The sequence below is a fragment of the Lemur catta genome, chromosome 9 (genome assembly GCF_020740605.2).
Source record: "Lemur catta isolate mLemCat1 chromosome 9, mLemCat1.pri, whole genome shotgun sequence".
Lineage (NCBI taxonomy): Eukaryota > Metazoa > Chordata > Mammalia > Primates > Lemuridae > Lemur > Lemur catta.
This window is the reverse complement of record NC_059136.1, coordinates 82,457,161-82,474,573: the sequence shown is the minus strand read 5'-3', so window position 1 is coordinate 82,474,573 and position 17,413 is coordinate 82,457,161. Positions and strand designations below refer to the sequence as shown.

At 42.2% G+C, this 17,413-nt stretch overlaps 1 protein-coding gene across 1 annotated transcript; it reads right to left on the bottom strand.

Moving 5' to 3' along the window:
* Positions 1–3,227: 3,227 nt before the first annotated feature.
* Positions 3,228–17,001, bottom strand: PRDM14 (PR/SET domain 14). The gene is made up of 7 exons (XM_045560477.1): positions 16,272–17,001; positions 15,337–15,390; positions 15,092–15,249; positions 13,801–14,062; positions 10,044–10,246; positions 5,944–6,045; positions 3,228–3,455 (listed from the first exon to the last, which is right to left on the bottom strand). The coding sequence occupies exons 1-7, from the start codon at positions 16,999–17,001 to the stop codon at positions 3,228–3,230; spliced, it is 1,737 nt and encodes a 578-aa protein (XP_045416433.1).
* Positions 17,002–17,413: the final 412 nt, after the last annotated feature.

Below are 17,413 nucleotides of genomic sequence, written 5' to 3'. Positions count from 1 at the left end.
AAAACGGAGACATTTATTTCTATTTTACATTATCCTTAACACTATTTTTCTGTCAAAATAATTGTCTATTCTATTTTAATATTTGTCAAACAGCCAAAAATTTCCATAACATGCCACCTCAATGTTTCTATTGAAAGAATTCAATGTATAAATTTGTTCTGAACATTGGGTAGGATTCATAAAATAATAGTTCAGTGTAATTACTGCTCCCGAAGAGTCATAGAGCATTCTGAAAACACTTGAAACTACTTGTGAGTGAAATACCGCACAACCTATCCTGTCAAAATCGGACCCACCAGTGATAGATGGCCTTGGACAGTATTTGTGACTGTGCCTCTATTACACTGTGAATGGCAGCTCCTCCCCAGCCCCAGCCTGCTCTAAACTTTGCCTGGGTATAAGCTGAGCCATGACTGTATGGCCACAACGCTGAGCCTACTGCAGGCCCCACTGAGATCCCAAACATCTGTCTACTTTGATAGCTTTTTTCACTGCAACTGCAAACTGTCTAGGTCCTAGGACACCCTGAGGGCTCATTAAGAGCTCCATCAATATCATGGATGCCACTTTACTCGGAGCTTGGTTATTTTCCCAGGGTTTTAAATGTCCCTTTTTATACATTTTTTTTCTTTACTCTAATGAGTGAATGGATGATATTTATCCTCAGATATAGACTCAGGTAGGGAAAGAAATACGAGCAGAGAAACTACTTCAGGAGAAGGTCTCTAAATTTCACCCATAGCTGCAAAAACAGTTCCTTATTTCCAACAACAGACTGATGGGATTGTGTTCAGCTGGTATCCATTATTCCCAGTAAGAGCACTCCTCTGCCTCTAAGATCCTGCCAAATTACCTAGCCACTCAGTTTCACCCACTGCTATGGATAAATCAAAGCAGTGGTTCTCAAACTTTATTTTATGGATGAGGATGTTAAACCTCAGAAATTAAATGACTTGTCCAACTTCATACAATGAGGAAATGGCGGACAAATACAAGCTTGTCCAACTCTAAAATCCATTATTCTGTGTTTCTATATTCTTGGGATGCTTCTCACTATGTTCAGCCAGATTAAGTATGTCAGCCTAAAACTAACTAATTAGTTTTCATTTCATCCCACTATGTGGTGGTTTGTCTTCAACTTTGGCTCTCCGAGTCTATTTTTTCAAATTGTTATAAACTGGTTCACATTACCTTTAGAAATAGGTGAAATACACATTTTAAAGAAATAAACATAGTAGAGCTTCAGTTAATTACTCAAAAAAGATGTGATGCTATGAACTGTTATTTCCCAAACTAAAAATTGAGATATGTAACCTGATCAATATGACCAAAACTTTGGGTAGACAGGTCAGACTAAATAAAGTGGTCCCCAAAGTTTTCCAGTTAGTGTGGGATGCATGGTCTATACAATACAATGTTATTTGGCATGCATGCATTTGAATAAGTGACTCTTAGAAAAGGAAAAAAAGAATGACCTCCCTTTGCTGTTACTTCTAGTTCAAAGAACAAAGTGGGTTTATCTGAATCATGAAATGAGTGAAAAAATTAGGATCACACCAGTTCCTGATGACTTGCTTTATGGTTTGATTTAAAAATGTTTAAACCCACTCAAACAGTAAGAAAGTGTTTCAAGTAATATATTTTGAATGAGCAGTCAAAGAAAGGCTGCCTAATGACATGATGAGCCCCTCAACCTTTTCAAGAGACCATTGTTCTGACTTAATTAACACAAACTAAAACAGTCCTAAAACAACAGGGCACATTCCCATTAGGATAAATTACTCAGACCTAGTCAAAGCAGCAAAGAATTCCCTGTAGGAAAATCTGTCACTGCTGTTCCACCTGCACCGCATCAATTTCCCAAGGGACTCTGCTACAGCTGGGAGCCTCCCTCTGGAAGGGGCATCTGTTCCATATTGGATTTGTTCCATTTTGAGACGTGGGCCGTGTTGGGGGCTAAAGCAGACCACCAGGCAATCAGTTGAAACGGGGCTAGGATGGGCCAGACATTCAGTAGCTGTGGCTGCCTGCAAAGCTCTTTTATCCTGCTTATTTTGTCTGGTCTCACATCTTTTAAGTGAATATTTAAAAAAGTTTGTTGTTGCTTGCCTTAATACAGGGAAGAATGGGATCGGGAGCTGGTAGCAGGGTTCATAAACTGAGCGTAGTGGTTAGTTAAAAAGCTGGGCTTTGGAGTCACCCAGACCTGGCTTTGCCCCTTAGAGGCAAATGGCCTTGCCCCACTTCCTTCATCTCTCAGCCTCAGTTTCCTCATCTGTAAAGTGGTGAACTGAGTGGTACCGTCTCGTAGAGTTAATGCTCGATAAATGTTGGCTATTGTTACCTGGAGTCTATTGGCTCTGCACGTGAGAGAAGCTCATTCCCCACACACTTGCATCAGCCCTGGGATGCCTTGTAGAGTACATTTTTTTTTTTTCAGTGGGTCTCTGTCTTGTGTGTGTGCGCATGCACTCTCTACATTAGCAGGAGCCAGATAACTAGAAAGATAGGAAAAAATCCACTTAGCAATATAAATACATTTATTTATTTATTAGCCTTCCTTTGCTTGGTTATAATTTCTCTTCCCCAATTGGTAAAGGTCATAGATGGTGGAATTGACTTCTGTGCCCGCCAAGAAATTTTGTTTGGTGCTAAACATATTAATTGGCACTTGTTATGTGATGGGGGAAGGGGGGGAATAAAGGGTTTAAAATGAGTCCACATAAAAGTGGAAGATTAATTCACATCTGAAGACTTACTTATAACACTAATTAAGTTCTAGCTTGAGTGAATTTTTAAAGAATTTGTTCCATAAAGAAATAACAGGGGCTGGGCTGGTGGCTCACGCCTGTAATCCCAACACTTTGGGAGGCAGAGGCAGGAGAATTGCTTGAAGCCAGCAATTTGAGACCAGCCCGGGCAACACAGTGAGACCCTGTCTTTAAAAAAAACAATTATCCGGGCATGATGGCTCATGCTGGCAGTCCCAGCTACTCAGGACGCTGACACAGGAGGATCACTTGAGCTCAGCAGTTTGAGGTTGCAGTGAGCTATGATGACACCACTGCATTCTGGCCCAGGTAACAGAGACTTGTCTCCAAAAAAAAAGAAAGAAAGAAATAACAGGTGATGGCCAGAAATAGTACAACTGGGGGCCCGAGGCAAATAGTAGAGAAACAAGAGAGAATTTGAGTCCTTATTTCCACACTGTGCTCACACCCTGAGGGCTAGTTGTCTCCATGAAGCTTCATGTGGGAGTGGAACGTTTCTTGATCTGGGAAGGTCTTCCCACAGATGCCACAGGAGCCGTACTCATCCTCCTTGTGTGAACGTCGGACGTGGCTGTCGTGGGCGGCGTGGGAGGCAAAAGATTTACCACAGTGCTTGCATTTGAAGGGCTTCTCCCCGGAGTGCTGCCTAATATGTGTGCGGAGTATGCTGGAAGCGGAAAATTTCTGCAAAGGACAGAAAGCACAAGAAAAACCAACTTCATGAGCTGGACAATGAATTAAACAAAGGGGTCGATGTCATTGTTATTGATACTTATAGATGAACTTTGCATCTGAAGGCTATAGAGCACTCACGGTGGTCGGCAGTAGCCTTAATCAGAAAGGACCTGACTGACTTGCCCTTCCGGCTGGTTGTTGAGTTGCACCATGATATTGGAGCAGTGGTTCTCCAGTGATTATCATCACCTGGATGTCTAGTTAAAAATGCAGATTACCAGCCCAGAGAGTGTGACCCAGTAAATCTGACAGGAAACTCAGGAGACTGCATTTACACAAGCAATTCTAATGCAGGTGGTCCCAGGACCACACTTTAAGACAACCTACCTTAAAACAAGAAACCAATACTGTCCTATGTCTTTGCGTAAGTCAATACCTTACTGGCTTTCTTCTTCTTTTTTAAAGTGTCCCTCAATGGTGCATCTTACAGTCCCGTAGTACAACATTACAGCCAGGATACTGACACTGACATAGTCAAGATACAGAATATTTTCCTTACAAGAATCCTTCATGTTGCCCTTTCGTAGCCATGCCAAGTTCCCTTTTGCTTCCAATTCTTTCTTAAGCTGAGACCGTTACTAATTTGTTCTCCATTTGTATAAGTTTATCATTTCAAGGATGTTATATAAATGGAATCATACAGTATGTAACCTAGGATTTGCTTTTTTCAGCATAATTCTCTGGAGATCCATCCAGGTTGTGTGTTTTTGTTGCCGAGTAGCCTTCAGCAGTACATGGAAGTGCGGCAGCCTGCTTCACTCACCTCCTGAAGGACATCTGAGTTGTCCCCAGTTTTTGGCTATTATGAATGAAGCTGCTATAAACATTTGTGTACAGGTTTTTTTGTGAACATATGAGATTCCACATCTCTGGGATAAATGCTCAGGAGAGCAATTGCTGAGTCCTTTGGTAAATACAAATTTAGTTTTTAAAGAAACTACTGAATTGTTTTCCTGAGTGGCTGTAACATTTAAGATTTCTGAGTCCTTTACTGTTTTTACATATCTTTTCTAGGCCACTTCTTCTCTTTTTCTTATTTATAACCTTTCACTTCATTCACTTCAATACTATTTTCTGACCTTTGTCACTTTGAGGCAGTATGTTAGATATAATAAGTAAATAACTTCCTTTTTGGGCCCACTGAAAAACACCAGGTTAAACTGGAGGGCAGCACTCAACAATGGGGTGTCTGGAGGCACCTCCACCTGCGGCAGCAGGACCTTTCAGATTGGCATGTGGGGAGTCAGGTCACTGCTCTGTGAGGAAGGCCACCCAGGCATGGCCAGTCTTCCAGTGGAGTAGCTGGAGTCCCATATGTCGGCCATAATGGCAAATCACCAATTTATGTGATTTGGCTCAGGGAATCCACCATCCTCACATTAGCTAGAAGTACAGGGAGAGGACTGGGTTTAGAGCTCCAGAAATAGGATGGTTTGCCTTTGCTCTGGAAATTCCATTTCCACCTCCTGAGCATTCATTCCGTCAGGACAGAGTGCTTTTTCACACAAATCTGTGGTGCTTTCCTTTGGTTCGTGCTAAGTTCATGTAGTTTAGATATGGCTCAGCCCTGTTTTTCTATGTTGATTATTTTCATTCTATCAACATATACTTTTTTGGAAGTATTAGTTTCCCTAAGCCTGGTAGATTCAATGTTTTATTCCTTTTGGGGGAGGGTTAGAAGTCCCCCCAAGACAGCCTATACTACTTGTATGGCTCAGTTGTAAAATGTGTAAATGACTCACTGATAGAAACATGTTCTATCACCCCCAGTGCTCTCCAATAGGACTTTCTGCAATGATGGAAGCTTCCTGTATCTGTGCTGTCCAATTTGGGAGTCACTAGCCACATGTAGCCACTGAGCTCTTAAAATGCGGTGAGTGCAACTAAGAACTGAATTTCCAATTTTATTTCATTTTTATTAATTCAAACAGCCACATAGAGTTAATGGTCAACTATGCTTTGGACAGCATAGATGTATGTCACCAAAACAGGACATGAAGTATTTTGGTATAATACTCCTACAGCATGGTCAAATTATCGTCTCTATTACAGCAACCCCTAACTGTGTATTAACATTTGTCTCTCCATTTTTATAACTATATTCTGTATAACATAGATTAGATGCCACTTTCCCAGTGTCCCTCTAGAAAGTTAGATCAGCAGCACACTCCCAATTTAAGTCTTCACAGATTAAAGTAGTAATAATACTAGCTAACATTTCAGTAGTACTTACGTTATGCCAGCTTGGCAACAGGAGGTCGTATGTGATCCTGTTTAGCAAACTTGAGCATATTTGGGGGTGGAAATGAGGATTGGGCTGATATTTGACTAACATTTACCAAGAACTCATTATAAGCTGAACTTATGCTTCAAGTTCATATCCCTGGATACCCAAGCAGAGCTCAAGACAGATCACTTAAAAGGTGGTGCCATTTACCTTGGTACAATACATACACTGGTAAGGTCTCTCTCCAGAGTGGACTCTCATGTGTTTCCTCAGAGTCGAAGACTGAGTGAAACGTTTCCCACATGTAGAACACTAAGGTGAAAAAGGAAAATATAGTTGAAATCATGTCTTCCCCTAACAAGTCCATTGCAGCATTACGTTTACCTGGGGGCTAGAGGAGAGCTCTCATATTTATTTTGCATAAATACATCGCCCTCCCCAGGCTGAGGGTCTACCCGAGACAATAGAAAGACATCCCAGGAGTACACTGAAGAATCAGGCAGCATGGGCTCTGGTCAAGACCCTGCCCAATGCTATCACAAATGCTCATGTGGTGACTTTAGGTAATTCATAGAACATCTTTGGCTGTCAGTTTCTTCAGATCTGAAATGTGGGAACTGAACAGGATTGTGATAATGTGCGGTCTGAATTAGTCCTGCTCTGTCAACAAGTAGCTGGGTGACCACAGCAAATCAGTTAAAGTTGGAATCTTTGTTTCCCAGTCTTCCTTGTGGGCAAAATACCTGCTCTGCCTTCCTCACAGGGGAGTAAATTCCAAGTACTGTGCAATTTACTTAGCAAGTATTTATGGAGTGTACCTACTGTGTGCTCCGCACTCTGCTAGAAACCAGGAGCTGAAAACCCAGTGGGGATGGTGATGACTATGCAAACCAAAATGGTGCTACAGTGTGACAGACAATTGTACCTACAAGAAAAGGTTAAAATTTGGGGGGTGTCCAGTGGGATCACGTGGCAGCTGTGGACAATTCCCGTCATTTCTCCATAGTCTTTCTCAGGCATTCCACATCAGGTGAAGGAAGCTACTAGAGCAACACAACCACCCAGAGGTTGCCAGGGACAAACAGAAAGCCTTTGGTTTTGACATCATTTTTATATAAATTACATTCACTAAAAAGGAAAAACAACTTTCCTCTGAGAAAGGTTTCCATGCTTCCATGCCCTGCTCTCCAGATAGGCAGACAAGAGAGCAGGTCTTTTTAGATGGTGGGATTTGGAGTGAATCTTAAGTCTTCTCTAACTTTTCTGTACTGCTTTAAGTTTTAATAATGAACATCTATTATCTTTACTAAAACAAACAAAAAAATCACATAGAGTTAATACTGCCAAAAGATCAATTATAAAAGGATAGCAATTAGAAAAAGAAACTGTTCTTGGAAATTAAAAAGAAAACGAGAACCAAAAAACAGGGAGTTGGATAAGAAGATTCCTTTGAGCTCAGCATTTTCACCTCCAGATTGAAAGAGTCCACTGAGTACAAAATAGCAGCGGGCGGTGGGAAGGGAAACAACATCCAGTTTGACACTTTCTGATAAAATTTCAGAGCTCCAAAGATAAAGAACAATTTCCACAAAGAAGAAAACTGGTCATTTACAAATTTTGACCTAAAAATCTATATATACCCAGTAAAGCTCTCAATGAAGTATGCAAGTAAAATATCCCCAAAGAAGGCTTCAGAAAAATTTTCACCATGTACTCTTAAAAACAATTACTTTGAAGATATACTCCAGTAATGCAATAAAGAATCCAAAAGAGGCCAGGTGCAGTGGTTCACACCTGTAATCCTAACACTCTAGGAGGCTCAGGTGGAAGGATCACTTGAGGTCAGGAGTTCAAGATCATCCTGAGCAAGAGTGAGATCTCATCTCTACAAAAAATAGAAAATATTAGACAGGCATGGTGGTGTGCACCTGTAGTCCCAGCTACTTGGGAGGCTGAGGAAGGAGGATTGCTGGAGCCCAGGAGTTTGAGGTTGCAGTGAGCTATGATGACACCACTGCACTCTAGCCTGGGTGACAGAGTGAGAATCTGTCTTAAAAAAAACAAAAAAAAAAACAAAAAAACATTTGTTTGGTCTCATTAATAATGAAGATGCAAATTGAAGTAAGATAATGTTTCTCACCTATCAAAATGGCAACATAAAAAAATAATATTATTATATTATTCCTGGGAGAGTTGGTGCTGCTCACTACACTGCAAGTGCAGGTGGTTGGACCACAAATTGACACCTACTTCTAGAAAGCAATTTGTACCTTAGCTCAAGATCCTTAAAACTATATTCATCCTTGGACCCAGTGTTCTATTTCCTGGAGTCTATGCCAGAGAAATAATCAGAAATAGATAACAGATGATTTCTATAAAACATTGTTCACTGCAGCAATATTGGAGATAAATGCACAAAATAGAGAATTAGTTAAATAAATTATGGCATATCCATACGTGAGGTACTGATGTAGCTATTATTATGTTTACAAACTAGCTCATGATGTAATCTTAAGTCAGAAAAGTAGCCTCATAACATTCAGTACAACCCCACTTATATTAAAATACACACATACAGAGAAAACAATTACAGCTATAATGGCTTAACTTTGAGCCATAGGGTATCAGGTGATTGTTCCCCCCCTCCAAATTGTATTTATCAAGAACACATTATTTTCTCATATTAAAAAATAATCAAAAGCAAATAGCTGCTGCTACAGAATAAATACAATAAAAATTAAATATTAAAGAATTTTATCAGCTGGGAGCAGTGGCTCATGCCTGTAATCCTAGCACTCTGGGAGGTTGAGGCAGGAGAATCACTTGAGATCAAGAGTTCAAGACCATCTCTACTAAAAATAGAAAAAATTGGCCGGGCATGGTGGCATGTGCCTATAGTCCCAGCTACTAGGGAGGCTGAGATAGGAGAATCACTTGAGCCCAGGAGGTTGAGGTTGCTGTGAGCTAGGCTGATGCTATGGCACTCGCCTGGGAAACAGAGTGAGATTCTGTCTCAAAAAAAAAAAAAAAAAAAAAGAAGAATTTTATCAAGTAAAAACATAAAAATCATTCTTCACTCTCAATCACATTCCTAGAACTACAGTTAACAGTTTAATATGTTTCATTTCAAATGTTTTTTCACTTATACGTAAAACATTATACACAGCAAAAATAAGCCATTCTTCTACATGGGCCTCCCAAAGAGCTGGGATTACAGGTGTGAGCCATCGTGTCTGGCCAATGAGCCATAATTTATACAATCATTTCTGTGTTGATGAAAGTGCAGTCTCTAACTTTTCACTATCAGAATGTTGGACAGTTTAACTTTTTACTTTTGTCAGTCTAATAGGCAAGAAATAACTTTACTGTCTTATTATTTTAAAATCCTTTAAGAATTACACAAATAATACATGATAATTATAAGAGCACTCAAACTTTACAGGAATATATAATATAGTGATTGAATGTGATTTTTCTAAAAGCTTGGGAAGGACAAGATAAAGACAATTTCATGACCATTACTCTCAGTTTCCAAATGAGGAAAACTGGAGCTCAAGGTTGTAGCTTCCGCTGGTAATGTCCACAGGGCCGGAGTCGAGCAAGAATCCCTCTGTGCCCAAGTCTCCTCCTCTTCCTCTCTCTTTTTTTAAAGGGCTGGAGAGCGCCCGAGGGTCGAACTGCTCTGCCTCAGCAGAGGTTGGCTAGGACACTGCCGAAGGAACTGCTGAGCTAAACTCCTCTTTCTAATTAAGCCCAGGGGTATTTTGTACATTTTTGCACCAAGCCTGGCAGAGTGACCACATGTCTGAAACAGCAGAAAATGGCTCCCTGATGTCATCATTGCCTTTCTTCCTTACAAAATTCCTGGCCTGCCCTAGAAGCCTTCCATTCTTTGGACCATGCCTGAATACGGTGCAGTTACTTAAGGCCACATGCAGGCTCTCTGCTGCCTAGAACGGCTCAACCCTTTCCCCACACATCCAACTCTGCCTCCAGTATCAACCAGATGTCCCATTTGCGCTTCTAGACTGGGCTCCAGACCACCTCCTCTATGCACCTTTCATAACCCAGGCACCTGGGAAGCAGGGGACACTCCTTCCTTCATGTTCCTCCTCTGCCTGGTACACCCCCCCAACACATGTGTCACTGCAGCTGTTCATGTCTGCCTCTCCCATAACACTGTCACCTCCTTCATGGAGGTGGTCCTGTCTAGCATCATTTCCATGCAGCTAGAACCTAGAGTCTCTCACCGTGTGTTCAGGAGTTTGGAACCGGAGTGTGACAGTGTCCTCGTCCCTCCTCGTGCTTACCTGGTGAGGCCTGTGCTTCTCGTGGACGTGACGGATGTGGATCCGGAGCCGGCCCTGCTTCTCAAAGGATCGTTTGCAGAGAGAACAGGGAAATCTCCTATCACCTTTGTCCACACAGGGGGTGTACTTGATGTGCTTGTCTCTGTAGTATTCGTAGGTAAACATCCTCCCACATCTTTCGCACGGAAAGCCTTCTGCAGACTCTAAGGAACACAGCAAATGCAGTGGTCTTTTCAGTTATTTCCGTCCTTTTTGCTTACTCCAAGAGGATTTTTAAAAAACCTTTGATTACAGAAAATTTAAATATATATCAAAGTGAAAATAATAGTGTGTAATAAATCTTCATGTGCCCAACATGATGGTGACCAACGCAGCCAATTTTGTTTTCATTTATATCCTCTCTCTCCATAATGGATTATTTTAACACTAATTCATCATTTGATTCATAAATGCCTCAAACCATAATCTTTAGAAGATAACATCTTTTTAAAAAGCATAGGCATAATGCCATTGTCATATCTAAACAATTAACTCTTATTCCTTAATAGAAATAGTTAATACTTATGTACAAACATATACAATTACTTTATGGTCAGTTAGTTCAAATTAGGGTTCAAGTTTACATGTTGTACATTGTTATTACATCTCTTAAATATCTTAATCCCTAGGCTCTCCTTCCCTTGTTTCCTGAAATGTATTTGTTGAAGCAACCCTTCTCCCAGCCCAATTTTAGAGCAGTTCAGCCCTATAGTTCTTGACCACATTCCTGCCTGGCACTGTTGAGGCATGAGGCTAATACACCGAGGCACACCTACTTTCCTTTAAAATTAGCCTGAGCTACAAGTTCAAAGCAGTCACCACCCCCCACTCCCCAGCTAACTTCCTAGGCTTCCCAGTGCTGTTCCATCTGACCCCATTTACGAAGCTCCAGGCACCCTCTTAGTTTATAGTTTACTGCTCTAAACTTTAGAGAAAGATTCCAGAGCTAGAATCTTCATGTATAGAGTGAAAACATTTTGACTTCCCTAATACACAGGGTTACTGTGACGATGAATTGAATTCTAACACTTATTGAGTCTTACCAATGTGAGTGACACCATCACTGAGTGACAGGCAAGACTGAGAAAGGTAAATCTGTTGTGATCAATGGAGGAGGGAGGAAGAGAGAGGTTAGAGAGGGTGCAGCTAGACTCTAGCAAAGGAGGTCCCGGGTCCAGCGGTGTCTCTGTGTTGGGGGACGGAGGGATAAGAGAGGCCACCTACAAAGTGAAGTAGCTTTGACTATGAATGCACCACTGAGATCTCATTGTTTGCCCCCAGGGAGGGAGAAGCGCCAGGAGTGAGTCTATGCAAGAGTCTCTAGATAGAAATCTTTTTAGCACCGGGCCAGCAGGGAAGCTGTCCATCAGGGGCTTTGTTAGTTGACGACTACATCCTAGGCACATTTAACAGGTGGCTAAAGAAACAAACCATTCATTAAGTAAACATCCAGGAAGGCGACTGCCAACCCCAGCCTACCCCAGGCCCATCCCAGGCCCAGCTGTGTCTATCACTTTCATTGAGGTGCTAATACTCTCAGAATCCCCTTGCTGGGACAGTTTTTGCACAGAGCTAGAATTTTCATTGGTCAGAAAAATACCTGGCCGTCCTGCTTCCTGGGGTGGGAACAGAAGATCAGAGACCTTACAAATCAAAGCACTAAAGCACACTAAAATTCAGAATAAGTGTTCGATAGTGAGTTTGCATAAGAACAACTGGTTAGACAGAAATGAAAGCGACATTCCTAATTAGAGTTCAACTGTCTACATTTTCTGCTCAGGTCTTTGGAAATTTATCTTAATCTAATCTTATCTTCTTCCCTATCCTTCCTCCTCCCCCATCTCTTCACACCTCCACACCCCAACACACAGACCCACACAGGCACGCATCTGTGAGGCATGCTAGCATATTCAAATAACTCACTTATATCAGACTCTTCCCTCTTCACTTAAGGCCATAAAGTTTTTGAGAAAAAAAGAACCATTTCTTTTGAGAGGGGAGAGGAACTTTTGTTTTCCGTTTTTTTTTTATCATATCCAAACCATTCATATTAACAAAAAACGAATGAATTCATCCACAATTCTTCCCAACAAAATAAGTTGTTTATAAGTTCCTGTCTACATGTTGTCCAAAATTCATGTCATCTTAACAATGCTGTAAGCATCAGATATCACTTGGTTGAAAATTGGAGCACAGCTAACTGCATACTGGGTTTTTCCCTGTTGCTTGTTATGACTGTAATCTCCGCTAGCTGCATACTATTCCATGCTAATAATATACAGGTTGACTATCCCTTACCCAAAAGTCTTGGAACCAAAAGTGTTTCAGATTTTTTCCCAATTTTGGGATATTTCATATACATAGTGAGATATCTTGGGGTTGGGATCCAAGTGTAAACACACAATTTATCTATGTTTTCTATATACCTTATACACATGGCCTGAAGGTAATTTTATTCAATATTTTAAATAATTTTTCACATGAAACAAAGTTTGTGTTAAGTACTTAATTATTTTCCACTTGTGGTGCCATGTTGGTGCTCAGACACTTTTGCATTTTAGAACATTTCAGATTAGGGACAATCAACCTGTGGCATCATTTTCTTAACAGTTATCCTACTATTGCGCATTTAGGTTGTTTGTGATTTTTCACTAATATGAGTGGTGCTATAGTAAAAATCCTCATGGACAAAGCTCTTTCCTTTTGGACTATTTCTTAGTGATAGATTTCCAGAAGAGTATTACTGAAACATCAGAGGTTATGAGTATTTTAAGAGTCTGATGCATAATGGTAAATAATTTCTCAAAAGGACAATGATTACGTTTTGTGAGTTATAAAGCATGTATCTTTAGCAAATACATTTTTCACTTTTATTTCAAAAGCAGTTGGTACATTTTGGCAAGTGACCAAAAAAGGCTTAAACTTGGTCTGGTGCTGAATATGAGACCAGACCACAGAGAATCCCACCATCTTGCCCTCACTCCCACCTCCACCTACGTCACCCCATTCCTACACCACCCACCTGTCCAGGGAGCAGGAAGATTGTTCACAAGATCCTGGGGGATTCATACCCACCTTAAAGCCTGAGAACGAGAGTCTAGCTCAACATTTCTCAAACTCACCAGAGACCCATAGTAAGAAATATATTTTATAGTTGCCACCTAGCATACACACATGTACTCATTTGAAACAAAAACTTCACAAAACAATGCTTACTCTTACATAAGTGATTCCCATCAATATTTTCCATTCTACTTTATTCTAATTCTCTCTCTTTTTTCTTTAATGCTGGTCTCAACCACTAAATTGATTTCCCACCCTATTAACATATTGCAACCCTGCAACCCACCATTTGAAAAACGCTACTGTAGTGCTATGGCTTCATCAGCTGTGTTAGCCCGGGCAGAGATGAATCACAAACTGGTTCACCTACAGTAGAAGTTACATCCATTTATTTCACTTTTCCTTTATTCTCAGGGAGGGGTGAAGGGGAAGAAGAAAAGGTGTTCTTGTGAACAGAGGCAGCTTCAGCAGCTTTGGAAAGATGAGGACACTTTCCTTCATCTGGGCAATGCCCCCCTGGTTAGAGACACACTCTGCTTAGTCTCCTGCAGCAGCGTTTGGAAGGGAGGGGTGCCACAAGGAGGGTTTGTGGAAAAGAGCCCAGTCCTTCGATAAGAGGATGCCCTTGCCGGGTGACGCACAGGTGTGCACTTGCCTTCAGATGGCTCCTTCCTGGGCTCTGGGAGTTGAAGGCCCGTGGGAATATCCAGAAACTTGTCATAGCAGTCTCCATACCACACAAGGAGCTCTTGGTTCTGGTGGATCTCTTTGTAGCTCTCATAAAATATATGCCCTTGACACTGCACAGCAACTAGGTTCTGCTCTTTGGGGAAGCGGGCACAGTTGACATAGGACATCCAATTCCGCGTACTTCCCTTTCCATCTATAAAGTGGCTCAAATGATCATCTTCAAAGATCTAAATGAAATAAGACATGAAGTTTGCACTATACTTTTGCCTAATCTATAAATTTATTAAAACTTATAACCCAAATCTCACACTTGAGTCCACCACATAGATTTCCACATTATTACAAGTAGCATATGTAGATTTACTAGCTTAAGGACATCCCTGTAGATGACGTGACATATTAATATTTGTAAAGATTCTTACTTTTATCATTTTCTTCATTCACAACTTTCTCTAGTGAACACATGTTAATTTTGTAAGCAGAGGTTTAGAAAAATAAAGAGGCTACGTTTAATTCCACAATTTAAAGACAACCAATTAGTTTTGTATTTTATCCCCACTAAGTTTCCAAGCATACTGATAGAGCCATAATTTATTTCTTTTTATGCTGCTGGTAATTTCACTGTCTCCAATGTTCTGTTATTATAAAGAACCTCGTGATTAGCATCTTTCACATGGCCTGGATTTCAGAATCTTTTCCTAAACTATATTCCTAGAAGTAGAAATTCAGGGCCAAGGGATTTTGGACATTTTAAGGTATCTGATACATTCTAACAAATAGTTTTTTCCTGCTCATAATAAACTGCAGTCCCACCAGCATGTCCCTGTACACTATCACTAGAACTTGAGTATCAGTTTTTAAAAATCCTTGAGTAGTTTTACAGGTGAATAATATTGAATTTTAACATTTGCTTTTTTATTCCCTTTAGCATACTTTCAGCATTCTATAATATTTAAAGCATTTGGTTTTATTTGTAAATGTGACACAGTGTATTAATTCTTTAAATGTGTATTCCATGGCTAATCTCCAGACTAAAATGACTTAAGGCACCACAAACATACAGAATTCACGCTATGCTCATGGAGTGAACACCTACCATTCCTTCCTTTTACAAGCAACACGAACAGCAGATATCTGCCCTCCACGTCCCCTCTGCATGTCCCCTCTCCCTGACCAGGACTCTCCCAGAGCAGCAAAAGCCAAGATTTCCCCAGTCAATCTCCCCACTTTCAGCAGATCCACCAAAACATACTTACCTCCCACATCAGAGAATTGTCTCCATAGGTCTTGACCTCACTGGCGTTGACCACTTTACCTTGAAAGGGCCCAAACCTCATTCCTTTGGCAATAAAACTACTGCAGAACACCCCAAAGTGTGGCACTTCACCAAACATCGTCTTCATGAGGCAGAGACCTACAGGAAACCCAGGGCAGGAAGAGAATGAGGAAAGTGACTTTGCATTAGTTGAGAGAAAGAGATCAAGCAAGGAGTCCTGCTTACCTTCTGGAAGTTGAAGGGAGTCTTTATCCAGAGTGTGAGGAAGAGAATCGGATCCTAGGAAAAGGCAGGGTTAAATTTTTTTTCACTAAAAATGTATCATGGGGCATGGTGGCTCACGCCTGTAATCCTAGCACTCTGGGAGGCTGAGATGGGCAGATTGTTTGAGCTCAGGAGTTCAAAACCAGCCTGAGCAAGAGCGAGACCCCATCTGTACTAAAAAATAGAAAGAAATTATATGGACAGCTAAAAATATATAGAAAAAATTAGCCAGGCATGGTGGCTCATGCCTGTAGTCCTAGCTACTTGGGAGGCTGAGCCAGGAGGATTGCTTGAGCCCAGAAGTTTGAGATTGCTGTGAGCTAGGCTGATGCCATGGCAGTCTACCAGGGTGACAGAGTGGGACTCTGCCTCAAAAAAAAAAAAAAAGTATCATGAAACGTTTTCATAAGGCATTTTCCTCCTCAACTCCCTAAAGGTAACCATCAGCCTGAGTTTGATATTTATCTGTTCTTTATTATTTTTCCTGCTTCTTTTACATGAGCTTTTAATATACAATTTTATCTAGGACTATTCTCATTTGGGACTCAGAACAACCTTTTGCAAGGATGTGTAATTAAACCCCATCTGGAAAATTTAAGAAACTTGAGAATCGGAGCTAATTCTTGACCAAGGTCAAGGCAGATGGCTGTACTGGGAGTCTAAGAGTGAACTGCATGAGAATGTCATTGAGATACCTTGCACATCCCATAGAATCTGATCCCAGGTGACAAGACCATCGCATGAACCATTTCTCTCCTGGTCCTCAACTCTAGGCTCTGATGGAGGCACACCACCCCGCTTCCCTGACTTAGATCCACCTGGAAGTACCTCATCCTGACTCCTGCTCCCACTTCTGCCATCCAACCCGGCTCCCAGATGGTGTGGACTCCCTTTACCAGAGCTGTCCGTCGGGACCAGGAGGCCAGAAATCGCATGGTGCAGGCTGGCTGGGTGCTCCAGGCTGGGCGTGACCCCATACAGAACCAAGTGCAGGTCCTTCTCGGTGAAGTGAAAACGATCAGGCGACCTTCCTTCTTGGCTGGAGAATTTGGGATCATCCTCAGACCGCTTGCTGGGTGAGCAAGATAACTGGGAGGTCTCCCGCCCCTCAGGCAACCCGGAAGCATCCACAGGAGAGGGTGAAATGAAAGTTTCAGATCTGCACCACTGGCCACTGTCGCTGAGGCCACCAACGGGACCCAAATCTTCACTGCTAGCACCCACGTGCTCGCGGCTGCTGTTGAGAAAATGCGGAAACTCCCTTGGGAGGTGGTAATATGGTGGTGACTTGCCGTACCAGGGCAGATCGTAGAGCGGCTCCCTCTGCAGAGCCAGATCTGGGTTCAGCACGGGAGGTGCCGTCGGAAAGGCGAAGGGGGACATGGCCGGGGCAGCTGACACCGCGGCCTCCAGTTGCCGGAAGGGTTGGAAATCCTCTTCCTCGGTGGTTACAGGGCTTCTGTAGTGGTCATAGGTCGCGAAATGCGTGTAGTAAGCAGCCAGCAGCTGGCGGCTGCTCTCGGGCAGGTAGCACACCTTGTCCTGAGGCCCGGCCTCACCTGGCCGCGGTAGAGCCGTCCCCGGCCACGGCGGTAGAGCCATCCCCGGCCACAGCGGTAGAGCCATCCTCGGCCACAGCGCTCGGCCGCTCTGCGGAAAAGCAGGGACCGTATGGGGTCGCGCCGGCCTCCCCCTCCCCAGCCAGCCCCAGGTCGAAGGGAACTGGATAAACTTCCCAATTCGATCCCGCAAGCCCTATCCCACAATAAAAACAAAACAAACAAACAAAAAGAAGAAATAAAAACAAACAGAAAAAGCTCCAAACGAAAATCTGCCAGGATCCCGCCCGACTCCAAGTTCCTGGTTAGTGTCGCCTTCGCCTTCCCTCTCTGAGCACACCTTGACCAAGCGCGGCTGGTTTCCAACACCCGACCTCTATATTCGGCCCCCAACCCGGTTCCTGCAAAACCCGTTTCAAGCTCCCTCTCCCTCCTTCTTGGTCCGACAAAACTCTTCTGCAGAGTCTGTCGGAAAAGCC

Excerpts from the sequence above, each read along its gene's own strand:
- PRDM14 (XM_045560477.1), bottom strand. The coding sequence starts at position 17,001 with ATGGCTCTACCGCTGTGGCCGGGGATGGCTCTACCGCCGTGGCCGGGG. Across the intron at positions 15,391-16,271 it reads GGTCCCGACGGACAGCTCTG|GATCCGATTCTCTTCCTCAC; the intron begins GTAAAGGGAGTC and ends GCCTTTTCCTAG. Across the intron at positions 10,247-13,800 it reads CAGGAAGGAGCCATCTGAAG|AGTCTGCAGAAGGCTTTCCG; the intron begins GCAAGTGCACAC and ends TGTGTTCCTTAG.